General features: G+C 41.7%; 1 protein-coding gene across 2 annotated transcripts in view; it reads right to left on the bottom strand.

Moving 5' to 3' along the window:
* Positions 1-15,538, bottom strand: part of SLC22A3 (solute carrier family 22 member 3) — an 86,969-nt gene that overhangs the window by 55,526 nt on the left and 15,905 nt on the right. Inside the window, exon 1 of one of the 2 annotated variants that reach the window (XM_010965783.3) lies at positions 12,220-13,058. The exons of the other annotated variant lie outside the window; for it this stretch is intronic. Coding sequence (XP_010964085.3) covers positions 12,220-12,420 — 201 coding nt within the window. The 5' untranslated portion in view covers positions 12,421-13,058. Of the gene's footprint in view, positions 1-12,219; positions 13,059-15,538 lie in introns of those variants that run through there. 2 annotated transcript variants of the gene reach the window in all.

Raw genomic sequence — 15,538 nt, forward strand, 5'->3', positions numbered from 1 at the left:
CCTTTTGCTCTGTTAAGTAACATGGTCACAGGAGCAGCACTGGGGGCAAAGGCCAGGGGGCTGCCTTAAAATTCTGCTCACCACTCCAGCTTAAATACTTCTTCTGATCTAGACATTAGAACTGTATTCACAATCAGAGTTTCCATGATTTGAAAATAATGCAAAAATGTTACATAATCTCAAAAGAAAATTGGAAATATCCTAGTTTAAAGCTCTTTATTAACGATGACAAATTGCTTTACTTATTTACATCTCATTTTATCAATGGTTCGTTTATATTTTGGGGGGTGTTGAGAGAGTAAAATATACGTCATAGAATGTAAATTACATGTTTTCCCTGTCTCCCTAGTGCAAACAATAAAGTATATGAAATATAAACTGGAGAGAAGTATGTAGGCTTTAATTTAAAAACTAAAATATTAATGAAGTAAGTATAAAACACACTTGAAAATTTACCCATAAACATCGAGGTTTAAAAATTGGATGATTGCTTACTATTACAATTGTATTAAAAATTCAAAATGGAAATACTCTAAGGGGATCTTTGTGTTACAGTCACACGTGATTTCCAAGGTGGGAAGGCATTTTGAAAGTTGGCTATCAAACCAAAGGCATTCTCTACTGACTGACCCTACTGAAAGCTTATGCACCACCCATGAAAATGTCTACATTTCAAAGTGAAGAGGGAGCTCTAGGGGGACTGTAGCGGGACTCACAGGGCTTCTGCTGAGCATGGCACCCTGATCTCCATCTCTGCAGCTCCAAAGCCAGTGGCCTCTGGCCCTGACCAGCCTTGCCTGTCTATCCCAGTGCACCTTGTAAACAACACAACAAGGAAAAGGTTGTGAAGCACTGTCCTAAAGAACATTAATTAATATTTCAGAAACAACTATTTGTTACATACAGGACTTCCCATAGATTTAAGTGAATCACTCACCTGTAAGAATTAAACGAAGAATATAGAAACACAGTCATGCCCATAATAAAAGGAATTAGAATCCATCTTCAGAATTCACCCCAGGTGATGGACACTATGTTCAGGACGTGGATAAAATGTGCATGTTGTCTCGGAATGATGTTAGAAGACCTATTAACTGAGAACCCTTCTGAATGTTTTGTTCTGTTGTTTGCTTGCTTTTCCCTTGGAAAACACTGACAGCATTTCTGAAGACATGAAAATAAAGCTAGAAACGGTCAAAAAAGTTTGGAGCATCATAGCCTAAGGTGAAGTCCATGAACATGACTCCCATGAGGTCGTATTTGGGGTAAGATGGCCATACATTAGTAAAATGCCCAGGATACCCCTTCTGAATGAGACTGGGAATTTCCATGAGCATGGTGAAGGCTCTGAGAAGTCCTGCAGTAAAGAAGTCCATTTGCATACGCCAAGATTGCCTACATTTGTTTCCTAGGGAACCCTAGGAAATGCATTCACTGGACTGGAGATGCCCTATCTGTTAGACCCTTTGTGAAAATCTACTTCAGTTAGCTCCCGAAGTTAAACACCTTAATTGTGACCACATATCCTGAATTTTCCAGAAAAGTTCCAATGCCATAATTTTTTTGGTCTCTAAAGTAAACTTAGAATTTCTCAGACTACATGTCCCTGTTTTTTGGTTGATAAACTCATTTACTACAACATCATCATTCTGTCTCGTCAGATTAAAAATCTGAAAAACAAGTTATTTTTAAAGATCATTGCCCGTAACTTTAAAAAATTATTTTTTGTTAAGCAACATGGTGACAATATATAAATTAGAAGAAAAACACCCAATTATTATAATCTCCTGCAATTCTACTTTGATCTGAATATTCTTCTAGACTTTTATCCAGGCAAATATACATAAGTATATTTTTTTTAAATAAGGTTATATTCCTTGTATTTTATAGAGTTTGCATGTGATTCATGAGTTTGTGAGTTTCTCTTCCATACTATTACTATAAAAGTCTACTGCATATATGACCATAATTATTAAACCAATTCTTTATGCTGGGTAAAGGATTAGGTAGTTTTAATTTTTTTCACCATTATAGAAAAAGCCTTATTTTAAGAAGAACTGTTAAACCAATGACTTTTGAAATATAGTCAAATCATAGTAAGCAAAAATATATGCATTTTGGGGTGAAAAAATTATAATTTCAAAAAAATTATTCTAATCTTGTAATAACTTATGATGAAAAAGAATATGAAAATGAATATATGTATGTTCATGTACGATTGAAGTACTGTGCTGTACACCCAAAATTGACACAACATTGTAAAGTGACTATACTTCAATAAAAAATATATATACACCAAAAAAATTCCAGTTGTTTTGTTAACCTTCCTATATTCCAACTTATTACAAATTTTAAAAAAATTTTATGTAAGCAGCTTCCTAATTTATGTAGGTTACAGGTTTGTTTGTAAAACTCTTACACAGGCTTCCTAAAATAAATACACACGAGCATGTTCCATAGAAATCCATTTTTCCAACAGAGGTTTTCAACCCCAGTTTTTAAGAAAATAAAATGCAGGATCTGTTTAGATTAGCCTCATTGTTAATTAAAGGGATCAGAGGTTCTTCCTGGAATTGATTTTGTATCCCTTACATTATAACAATCCTCTGGAATAATTAGGAGATGTAGGGACGTTTAAAAGGACACGATGAATATATGAAAATGACTCAACATTTTAGAAACAAGGCTGTCCAGACTAGACAATGGGGAAAAAAACCAGTGACATAGTCTGTACATATATTTCAGATAGATTTACCTGCATATGATTTGTGAGCACAGGTAACAAACGATGAGGTACAAGGTAGAGACAGCGACAAGTTCAGAGCTCCCTGATTTCTTAGGACTCTAACTGCAGTTACCCGTTGGGGTGGACTTGTATTTGAAACATACGATAATCAATGCAAAAAAATAGGCCTACTATTTCATAATTACAAATACAAAAAGGAAAAACAGAGTTTATCCTGCCTTTATGATTCTTTGGTTTGGGAAAAGGAAGGCGCCAAGTCAACCTAACATGAAGGAGGACCTGGGACTCTCACAGATACAAAGAGCAGTGCTATCGCCTCTAGTTGGCGTTTTGAAAACAGGGCCAGGAGCTATTTTGCGACTAAAACTGTTCCTCAAACACAGACAAAGTGATACTTGGCAGCTTTCTAGGCTGTAAGACCCCATGGAACCTACAGGGAGAATGTTAGAAGCCATCTGATTGCAGGCTGGGTGAAAGCGGCAGAGGAAAACTATTGAAAACAAAGTAACAGCAAGAAAAGTAATAAATCCCACAGCGAGCCTAACCAAGCCTTCTGGGAGCAGTAAACACACGATCCTCTCTGTCCTCTGGAGAGAAAGACTCCGCCCCCACTGCCTCCCATGGAAGGGCCCGGTGTAGAAATTTCAGAAGGCTGCCGTTCTGAGGTGTCAGGGACCTCCTGGTATCCGTGACTGTCCGTCAGGCCTTCCGTGAAGAGGCATTCTCGGGTGGAGGAGACCCGTCGCATCTCACCTGACCTCAGTTTCTGTGTTTCAAAATTACGGGTAACACGTTTTCCCCACTTGGAAACCACAGCTGCCAAAGATTTTCATAATCTAGTCAGAACATGGAGCACCATGTACACCCTTCAAAGTCTGCCAAAGCCCATGTTTTCTAATAGGACACAGGCAGCCAAGCTGAAGGAACATCATAAAAATGCCGCATAGAAATCGACCTCCCCGGAATACGGAAGCTGGCCTACGGGAGTTAAATGCTGTGCCCATCTTCCCACTTGAACACGTGTCTTTCTTACTCTTCTAAAAAAACTTTGATTTTGATGCAGGTATTAAAAAGCCTCACTCTAATCCCAGTACACTTCCTGACTTTGACACATCATTCTAGAGTTTTCTGAGCCTTACTTTTGTTCACCCATCAAAATTCGGGACACTGAACAGTCTTGAGGCCCCGTGCTTTCCTGTTTTGCTATTTTCTGTCCTGTGAACATGGAGTGAGTGTTAGACAGAAACACCAGGTTACTCATATCAGCAAAATAATTACTCTTAGATTAGGAAAGAAACAACACGCAATGAGAAGTTTTAGAGGGGAAACAGAATATTACATAAACCAGTAAGAAAAGCAGAAGTTATTGTAAGCATAAGTCAATAAATGGCCACAAAGTTTAAAAATGGTAAACTGATTCAAACAAACAAAAATCTTTTGCCAAACCTAAGCTTTCTAGGCAGGTGGCCTCTTTCTCTGTTTGTGGCTTGTGTTCACTTTCTGTTTGTTTTTTGTTCTCTCAATGGTTCGTATTTGAGAGCAGGAATAAGTGGGACTTGACAACAGAATTATTTTCATAACGTTTCCAATCAGTTGGAATCAGGAAAAGAGGCTTGAGAAAACCTTTAAATTCAGGAGCATTTCGGCCAGGATTTTTGGTATAGTGCTTCAAGGAAGTCTGGGGACAATGTGTTTATTGACTAAACTCCACCTGGAGAACACGGCTTTGCAAGTGTTTTCCTGTTGTGACTGCAGGGTTAGTAATTCTTCGACCCAAAGCACAGAACAGACTTTGAAATCCATATTACTCTGAATAGTGTTCTTAGCACACACCTCCCCTCAAACAGCATATTTCCCAAAGCACGATTAGGGTGCCCAGAACTGCCCTTGCCCAGCTGTCAGGTATTTTAGAAGGAATATCTCTGTCCCAGGCCCGGGCCGCAGTCTGACCCACGGGCTCCAGGACATAGCGACATCTCCTCCAGGAAGGCCAGTCAAGTTCGTCATGGGACTCGACACACCATTACCACCCACTAGTTATTCAAGGCCCCACGCTGAACATCTTTGCTGCTTTTTGCATCTTTAAAACAAATTGTTTTCCTTATGACTACTTGGGGTTATTGAAACAAGAAAACGTCGATGGACTTCAAGAAGACCCTGTTTTCAGGCCCCTTAAAGGAGATGTCAGTGAGGGTAGTTCCCTGAACACAAGTAAGCAGGACTCAGTGATGCAGCATCTCAGCAACCTGGCCGTGCATGTCCAGGTGTTCAAGGGATTAGATACACAGATGATGTCTTTTTGTAAGAGCTCTGGCAGGCTTCACATATGGAATCCAGTGGCTGAAAACAATTTTTATCGACATCTAACATGGACTGAGTACTCTGCAGCCAGGCTTTTAATTAGTTGTATACACGATCTCATTTAACACCCCCAGCCACCCCGTGAGGTAGACATGATTACTATCCTCATTAGACAGACAAAGAAACTGAGATTAGGGAGATCAGAAAATCAGTCGGAGGTTGTATGCTAGTCAGCAGGTGGGGAGGAGGCTGAGCTGAGGTGTCTAACTCCTGGGTCCACCTGCTCTGACACCTTGATACACCCCGACCTGCTGCTACCTTCCCTCCCTACACTTTTAGGTTCATACAAAGAAATGCAGTTCTTAAAAATTGCTGGGGTATACATTTTTTATTTAAGCAGGTGCAAGAGATCATTCTTTAACTGCTTTTACTTGGATAGATGTATACAGCAGCAAATATCCAAAACTGTCTTGTTTTGAGATTTTTTTGAAGACTCTTACCATTTTTCTTTAAATAAATGTGTTAATAATTACACAGACTTCATTAAGTTGTCTCCTATTAGTAAGTGAGCTATTTCCATCATATTTTTGCCCACGAAATATTGCCTCACACTTCCTGTAAAATTTTCTGTGACTGGTATAACGTTAAAAAAAAAAGTTGGTAGCATTCTGGTCTAGTTTTTCATTCTCTTCAAACATTACTCTAGCAATTTCATACTGCTCTCAGAACCAGTTGTTCAGGGCAGAAGAAAAGTGCAGCTCTTGAGAACAAGTTATGTATCTTGGTCTTAAAACTATGTTTGTTTGGAAAAGGGAGGAAGGTTCTGGAGTAGAGCGTCACCTTGGCTGGGTGTATCTTTGTGTTGGCTCAGACCAGGCTAAACAACAGGAAAACAGCCGCTGCTAAGACTGCTCTTCTTATGTTGAAGTGACATGGCATATCTGAAGGGCGCTGGCGCTGGCTTGATGCACTGACGTGGGTCTGGCTGTGTGCGACCTCCCCCTTCACACCACATCAAAAAACTTCAGCGCTGGTCTGGTAAGTTTCTGGAGAGAGACACTGCCACCAGGGTTGCAGGTGACCATGTGGTCTTTCTGGCTATGCTGTTCTCCTGCCCACTTGTGAGAGAGGCAGGTACCAGACTTCCAAAGCCAGACACTCAGCAGACGACGTGCACCCACTGTCTGTCCCTTTGAGCGCACCTGGGAGGCAGAGATGCTCCAGCACTGTCACTGCAGTGCTTACAAGCGAAGCTGGAGACAAGACACACATTCATCGATTTTAATTACTTCATGCTTAAACCGGAGGTTGGCACCCATCCTAGAAAAGGCCTGAATGGCCTCCCCATTGCCAAGTCTTTTCTCTTTCTTGTGGTTTTTCCCAATCCACATCTGCTCCAAACTGGAAAGTGCAGCCGCCACTGACAAGCCCTGTGGTGCTGGGATGGGGAGAGTCCCAGGAAACGCCCCTGTCGAAGGCCAGCATCCTCTCACCAAACCTGGGTGACTTTGGGTAAGGTGGGCGAGAGTTCTCTGTGCCACCAGATGTTGAAGGCACGTCCAGGTCTTGTATTCTGCACCGCCTGGGAGCAGCCAAGAAGCTGAGCACGGTGAGAAGACTTGGATAGTCTACCCCTGGGTACGAGATGTGTTGTGGTGCGGTGAGAAGGGGTCAGGGCTGGGCTCCGGTTTGCTAGAAGCTCCCAGCTGAGCACCAGTGATGTAGGTCATGAAATAGGATACAAGGTGGAATGTGCTTAAATCCCACAAGAGAAACACAGAATGCTACGTACGCAAGCACAGAGCAGAGAGAGAGTTCCAGCAGGGGTGGGTGCCAGGGCCAGCTTTGGAGGAGGCAGTGTTGGAGCCCGGCCCTGAGGAACTGGTTGTATTTGGACACACAGAGAGGAGACGGAAGCAAAGAGAACAGGGGCACCAGAGAGATACGGGATTACGGGTCGGGCAGGACTGCAGTATGAAACAAGCTCACAGGAAAATCAGACTGTCTTAGTAGTCACTCGCATCTTAATAGCTCTAGACAGTTTCCAAAGCATTTTATTATCCACCATCTGATTTGATTTGTACAAAATAGCAACTTAAGTCTTCAGATTCTTATCATGTTTTCTTTTCACGAAGCTTCAGCTTAGGGAATAAACGTGAATGTGGTTTAAACACTGTAAAATGTGACAGTAAGACATGAGTACTTATAACTAATGATTGGACCATACCAGAGAGTATAGCATAACCAGGTCAAAGGTGCACACTGCTTTATCAACGCCGGCTCCCTTCTAAGCCAGTGTGATAAATAATGGACGGGCACTGCCAACACCTGGCTCCAAGGCTGCCTCCCCGTGGCTTTCTGGGATTAGTTTTTAAAAAGATAGAGACACGACAAGGCGACATTCACCTGAATGCCCAGAGATGTAGGACAACTGTGAAACATGGACCAGAAGGTCTCAGAGCCTCCCCATCTGGGGCATCACACCATGGAGCAGAGATGAGCAGTCCCTGCTGCAGGTTCTGACTCCCCGACCCACGGAATCTGCGAGTATGAAAAAGTGGTCGTTTTAAGTCATCAAGTTTTGGTGTGATCTCTTCGGCAATAGTAAGTGGAATTTCAGCTTGATCTGTAATGATTTATTTCTTTTAAAAAAATCTATAGTAAATACGACAAAATGCTAATATTTGTTCTTTTGGGGTGGTGAGTATGTGAATATTTGCTACATTTTTCTTTGAAGATTTAGTATTTTTTAATTAAAAAGTTTACATGAAATACAATTGTGTTTCTAATATAAGACACAAATTGTTGAAATTTCCAGTAAATTTCTAAGCACTAGTGTTAAAAAGAATAGAAAGCATTCTAAAAGACTCACAAGCATAGCTATTTGTAATTTACTTTGTTGGTTTAAGGATTCAAAGATGGAGATGAACATACGATAAAGTAGCCAAAGAGCATCACAAGCACATGACACTGGAATCTGATAATAGTTTTACACAGCAGTAAATTCTAATATTGTTTTGCATCATAAGCACTTCACGGATATTGTGTTTTTTACACATTGAAGGTTGGTGTCAACCCTATATCAAGCAAATCTATTGGCACCCTTTTTCCAACAGCATAATTTTTTTCTTTTCATTGAAGTATAGTTGATTTATAATGTTCTGTTACTTTCTGGTGTACCGCACAGTAATTCAGTCATACATATATATTCTTTTTCATTATAGGTTACTACAAGTTATTGAATATAGTTCCCTGTGCTGTACAGTAGGACCTTGTTTATCCATTCCATATATAGTGGTGTGTGTATGTTCATCCAAAACTCCTAATTTATCCTCTGCTCCTTTCCCCTTTGGTAACCATAGGTTTGTTTTCTATGTCTGTGAGTGTCTTTCTGTTTTGTAAAGAATTTCATTTGTGTTATGTTTTTAGATTCCACATATAAGTGATATCCTATATTTTTCTCTAATTTATTTTGCTTAGTATGATAAGTGAATCTAAGTTCATCCATGTTGCTGCAAATGGCATTACTTCATTCTTTTTTATGGCTGAGTAATTCCATTGTATATGTGTGTGTGTATATATGTATATATACCAAATCTTCTTTATCCAGTCAACTGTCAATGGTCATTTAGATCGCTTCCATGTCTTGGCTATTGTAAATAGTGCTGCTATGAACATTGGGGTGCATGTATCTTTTTGAATTAGAGTTTTCTCTGGATATGTATTCAGGAGTGGGATTGCTGGATCATATGGTAACTCTATTTTTAGTTTTTTGAGGAATCTCCATACTGTTTTCCACAGTGGCTGCACCAAGTTACATTCCCACCAACAGCGTAAGAGGGTTCCTTTTTTGCCACACCCTCTCCAGCACGTATTGTTTGTGGACTTTTTAATTATGGCCATTCTGACTGGTGTGAGGTGATACCTCATAGTAGTTTTGATTTGCATTTCTCTGATAATTAGCAATATTGAGCATCTTTTCATGTGCCTATTGGCCATCTGCATTTCTTCATTGAAGAAATGTCTGTTTAAGTCTTCTGCCCATTTTTTTGATTGGGTTATTTTTTGTTGTTGTTGTTACTGAGTTGTATGAGCTGTTTATATACTCTGGAAGTTAAGCCCTTGTCAGTTGCATTGTTTGCAAATATTTTCAAAACCAGACAAAGACACTATCAAAAACAGAAAATTATAGGCCAGTATCTTTGATAAATATAATGCAAAAATTCTCAATAAAATATTAGCAAAACAAATCCAACAACATATAAAAAAGATCATACACTACAATCAAGTCAAATTCATTCCAGAGTCATAAGGATGGTTCAACATACACAAATCAACCAATGTGATACACCACGTCAACAAAAGAAAGGACAAAAACCACATGATCATCTCAACAGCTATAGAAAAAGCATTTGATAAAATTCAACATCCATTCATGATAAAAACTCCTACCAAAGTGGGTATAGACAGAACATATCTCAAAATAATAAAAGCCGTATGTGACAAGCCCACAGCCAGCATAATACTCAATGGTAAAAAAGTTAAAAGTCTTCCCACTAAAATCTGGAACTAGACAAGGATGCCCTCTCTCACCACTTGTATTCAACGTAGTATTGGAAATCCTAGCCACAGCAATAAGACAAAAAGAAGAAATAAAGGGGATCCAAATTGGGAGGAAAGAGGTAAAACTGTCACCACATGCTGATAACATGATACTATGTATAGAAAACCCTAAAGACTCCACAAAAAGACTAATAGAACTGATGCAAATTCAGCAAGGTAGCAGGTTACAAGATTAACATACAGAAATCTGTTGCATTTCTTTACACTAACAATGAAATACCAGAAAAGGAAAGTCTAAAAAATTCCTTTTAAAATCTCATCCAAAGAAGAAAGTACTTGGGAATAAACCTGACCAAGGAGATGAAAGACTTATACATTGAGAACTATAAAACATTGATAAAGGAAATTAAAGATGATTTAAAGAAATGGAAAAATATCCCATGCTCTTGGATTGGAAGAATTAATATTGTTAAAATGCATACTACCCAAAGCAATCTACAGATTTAATGCAATTCCTATCAAATTACAGGACATTTTTCACAGAAATAGAACAAATAATCCTATGATTCCATAAAACTTATATGGAATCACAAAAGACCCAGAATTGCCAAAACAATACTGAAGAAAAAGAATGAAACTGGAAGTATAAACCGTCCAGACTTCAGACAATACTACAAAGCTACAGCATTAAAATAGCATGGTATTGGCACAAAAATGAACATATGGATCAGTAGAGCAGAATAGAGAGCCCAGAAATAAACCCACACTCCTACAGTTAATTAATCTTTGATAAAGTAGGCAAGAATATACAACAGAGAAAAGACAGTCTCTTCGGCAAGTGGTGTTGAGAAAAAAAGCATAATTTTTAAGTAAGGCATATACATTATCTTTTTAGACATAATACAATTGCACACTTAATAAACTACAGTGTAGTGTGAACATAACTTTTACATTCACTGGGAGACCCCCCAAAAATGTGACTTGCTTTATTGAAATATTTGCTTTATTGCAGTGGTCTGGAGCTGAACCCACACTATCTCTAAGGTATCTGTGTTCCATAATAGCTGGAGAATGTTAGCATGCTACAGCAGCATTATTTACATGAATTTTGGAAACGTTAATGGACTCTGACCTGATTGGGGGGGTTTAACAAGTAAGCGTGGGCATTCAGGGGTGATTTATCAATACACTCTGTCAGGCTTTGAGGACTGGGTGTTTACAGATGGCGTGTCACTGCAGAAGAACAAAGGCAAATGTAATCATCAAGGTGGAAATCTTCTAAGAGTGTCCACTTTCTAAGCAGGTATTTGGAAATCATGGCAATGGTGAAGATAATGAAATACATGATAGTTAACCTAAGTTCCTTCAACATTTTTACAAAATAGAACATTTCCTGCAGATCGTCTCCAGATTTTGGATCCAGGGTTCCTGGAAGTATGCAGGAACCAGCAGATGTGGGCACGCCCAGCTGTGCCCATCTGTTTAAATGTGCTTGGCTCCAGCAGACATTGGACAGAGTGGGCAGAAGTGAAACAGGAGATGGGTTTGTGCCTTGGGAAGCACAAAATGAGCAGAACAGTGAAATACGAACTGGTGACTGTGGCAGCAGGCTGAGTAAAGAGTATGAATCACCCTGGAGCAAAGGTGACACTCTGGTGTTCCACACAGGACCAGGATTGAGGGGGGAGTGACAGCAGCTTGTAACCTCCAGAGACCATGATAAGAGCTACTTCGGTAGAGTGGTGGGGACAACGGGACAGCACTGGGAATATGGGGCAAAAAGAGGAGAAGACCCTTTAAAGAAACGTGCTTACAAGGGGGACATATGGGTCCTCAGCGGGGGGGGGGGGGGTGATAGCAGGCGTCTACAGCGTTCTGTAGACAAGACACTTGGAGCGTATTTAAATATGGGTGGGCAAAAATGCTAGGGAAGGGGACAAGGGTGGGGTGGTGGGGGTGGTAATGGCCTGAGAAGTGGGCACCACCCCAGCATTGGGCGTGGGGGGAGGGTGTAGATAAACCTTCAGTGCAGCTGGGTGGTGGTGACTTCCATGGTGCTGTGTTATCTCGAGGAAGGGCTGGGACAGATACGGGTGCGTTTCTTGTTTTGATGGAAGAAAAAGACTTCTCCTCCTAGGTCTTCTAGTTGCGGGAAATGTCAAGCGAGGGGATTTGCTGAGAGTGAGGGGCCAGATGTGAGTGAGGAGGGCTGGTAGGCAGTCTGCAGAGAACAGAGACCGGGGAGAACCAGACTGAGAGGCGCTGAGGCCACTGGCAGGAAGGCCAGGCAGCACCAAGGGGCCTGTGGGCGGGGGAGCACGGAGCCCTGAGCTGCGGGGTGAGGGTCCCCAGGGAAGCCGGGGGCAGGGCGGGAGGGCAGCTGCACAACTGGTCCTAGAATCTAAGCAGGACGGGATAGAAGAGTGAGGAAGGGTCCATAAAGGGGGCGCAGAGGCCTGCGGAGGGAGGGAAACCATCAGCCAGCTGGAAGCGCAGGAGGTGGGAGGCCACCGCGAGAGGCTGGGACCTGCGGCTGCAGAGGATTGGGTAGGCGCCTCCGCACCTCGCTCACCTGGCGCCCCGGTGCCCACGACCCACCTGGCCCGCACCTGGCCCGCACCGGCCACTCCATAGGTACCGCCTCCGGAAGTCAGGTCGGCACATTCCAGGTGATGGCGTGGCTTCCGGGGTGACTGGTGGGTGGAGGGTGGGGAAGGCTCCAGCAGCCGCCGGCCTGACGGGGGCAGGGGGGACTCCGTGCAGAACCGAGGAAGGTTCGAATTCATTTGAGTATCTGCACGTAGGGACATGAGATGAACGCCAGATTGGTATCTGAACTTCCTTCCAGTCTTGATTACTCTCCGAATAGAAGGTGCTGTGACAAATACGATGTTTTCCTAAGACCCATCTAGAGACACGTAGGGGCAACACTGCTGGGAAAGAAAACCCGGCGATAAGCAGCAAGCCGCTGGGTTTCTGAGAAGAACCAAACCTCACGTGAACTTGACTCGAGAGTCAGGTTTGCCCTTCAGTGTGAGGCAAGCCAGTCATCATCGCATCACCGTAATGGAGAAGTCGTTAGCTAAAACAGACCTCCTTCTAGACCAGGTGGTTCTCACAGCGCGGTCCCGGGACTTCCAGCATCACCTGGGAACTTGGAAATGCCTGATCTCCGGCCTGACCCCAGACCCACGGACACGGAAGCTCTGGGGTGGGGCCCAGCAATCTGAGTTTTCAAAAGCCGTCCTGGTAACCCTGAACTCTGAAAGCCACAGCTCTGGAGGCAGACGGGTAGGGACGGGACATTGGTTTGGGGTAAGATTGGCCTCAGAACAAAACCAACTCTCACACTGTCCTGTCTTGGACACATCACACAGATGCTCCCAGCTTCAATTCCTTCCTTTGGAAAATGGGAAAATAATAGCTACTTCCCTCACGAGGCTATTTTGAAGCTAATGGTAATACAGTCAAAGCACCTGGAACACATCTATTATGTTTTCATAGCTGAAAATAAATTTGGTAATCAAAATAGCTGCCAACAGTGCATAATCTCAGACAGGCAAATAAATTAATGGTTCATGAATCAAGTAAACGTATCTTGTCACATAGTTAAAAAAAAAATCACTAATATAAAATATAAACTGGATAAGGCAAAATATATAATGTGGTCACTAACCAAGACATTTAAATGGATTCTAACTATTAAAAGCTGGATCAGGTTACATCTCTGTTCCTCCAAGTAGAGCAATCGCCTTTTTCATTATCCAGACGAAGGGAGGCGATTATAGGTCTCACCTATCCATTTCACCCAGCTTTGTTTTCTGATCCCACGCTGAGTGAAGACAAGTCCTCTCCTCATTTTATGACTGTTTCCAGGCTGGCTGCATTTGATTCCTGAGGCTTCATTCTCCCCTAAGCTATCTTCTCTGAATAGGCGCCCTCTTTCCTGAGAGACTTTTATTCACATGAGCAACCAGGTAACTATTTTGGGTAAGAGATCGCCAGTAGCATTCTTTCTCTAACTGTATGATTTCTCCGCCTCCATCCCTAGCGGGCCTTACTGAGAAGGATTTTGGTGCCTTTTCCTTTGCTGAAAACCCGATCTCATTCACATGCTTTAATCTGCAGGTTTGTCTTGTTTCTCAGCAATCCCATCAACTTGAACAAAATAACTGCAGTTCATTTGAACAATCTGCATGCATTCTCATCAGTTCTTAATGCAGCACAATCATAAGTTAGCTCGGCTTTACAGCGACCTTAGCTCTGTCTTGGGCAAAAAAATGTCTCAATGAGTTAAGAAAAAAGTGTAAGCAGCATTACCTGAAAGCTCTCTCCTTCAAGACCTCTGCAAAGCCATCCCTACTTTCAACCACCAATTTGCTGGGCAGAGATTTTAAGTAAATGATTGAAATCATGCAACATGCACACACTTACAGCCCAGTCTTTTGGTTCAACTCAATATTGTATCATAAACATTTCTACCTTATCATCTGTAAATATAGCTTTATCACCCCTGTTGTACTGTATCAAAGGGGCACATTGTGTTTATCTAACCATATCCCCCTCAGTTACACATCTACATTGTTAACAACTCTTTACTATCATACATCTTATGAATCATTTTTCCTACTTGTGGAGTGCTCAGGGTGACCAGCTGTCCCAGTTTGCCTGGGCTTCTCCCAGGTTGAGCACAGAAAGTCCTAAGTCACAGGGAGCCCCCTCAATGCCAGGCAAACCTGTCACTTTGTCCTCCTAACTAGGAAGATGATAGGATCTTTGAAGACAAAAGCAATGCCTGAAACTCTATATCTGAGAACACATAAAAGCATAATAAAAACTGTGGATTAAATAAAAGGCAATACCGGGAATGCGCTACCAGACTTGATTGAAATATTACTTATTAATTGTCATTAACTTCATATTAGACTTTTTGAGATGGAAACTGAGAGACATCTTCCATGTAAAATGTTCAGGAAAGGCCGCCACCTAGGCCCCAGTCAGTGGTCTGCATCTGACGACATGGCGTCCCCAGGTGACGCTGAAATCATCACCCACTGTCCTTCAGCAGAGCTGCCCCCGATGCCCGCAGGCAGACGGCGCTGGGGAAGTCTCAGGTCAGCGGCCATAAGAGGATAAAGAAATCTGCAACATCAGTACACGTAAGATGTAGTTAGTCTGTAAGGTATAAATCTACACTTAGACTGACTTTCAATGGTATGTTGTTGTATATTGAACTTTAATGGAATAAAGCCAAACAAGCATCCGGGAAAGAAGTTCCCAAGAAAATGTCTTGCGTACCGTCATTTGTGGAGCTGACAGTCCAACCTCTGAGTTTTAAAACATTTTTGTTAAGTTGGTTATTTTAATTAAAACACAATTCTAGATCTGGAAGGGACCCTGGGGAGTATTGATCCTGTATCTTTTCAAACATTATTCTAGAGGCAGAAAGAACTCTGTTTCCCCTCTTAAAAAACAAATCAGAATCTTAACACCAAAATAAAACTGGTAAAAGTAGAATTACTCTGCCGAAGGAGGCAGGCATTGCAATGCCTAGGGTCGCCAAAATAGTTTGAAATCCACTGACCTAGATCCTGTCAACATTTCTAGGTTATTGGCCAATTTGTTCAATAGGCCAGGAGCTGGGTGATTTCTATGGCATCTTACAAGACCAGTAAGTGTCTTTGGCAGAAAAATCCATTTCCTAATTTTTACCCCTTTGTTTCTTTTGAACCTCAAGGGCAGAAGGGTGAGTTAATTATAATGTGTTATAATTACCGGTTATACAAGACCCCTATCTTATTTTATTTACTTGTTCTCTTTTGTCCCTATTCCTATTCCCGTCCCAGCCCCACAAAGGAGCCATCCTGATGTGTCAAGGTCTATCTTTTGTTTGTATTCTTGCAGAATCGACATTGTTTTGTGTGCAAA

Source organism: Camelus bactrianus, chromosome 8 (genome assembly GCF_048773025.1).
Source record: "Camelus bactrianus isolate YW-2024 breed Bactrian camel chromosome 8, ASM4877302v1, whole genome shotgun sequence".
Taxonomy (NCBI): Eukaryota; Metazoa; Chordata; class Mammalia; order Artiodactyla; family Camelidae; genus Camelus; species Camelus bactrianus.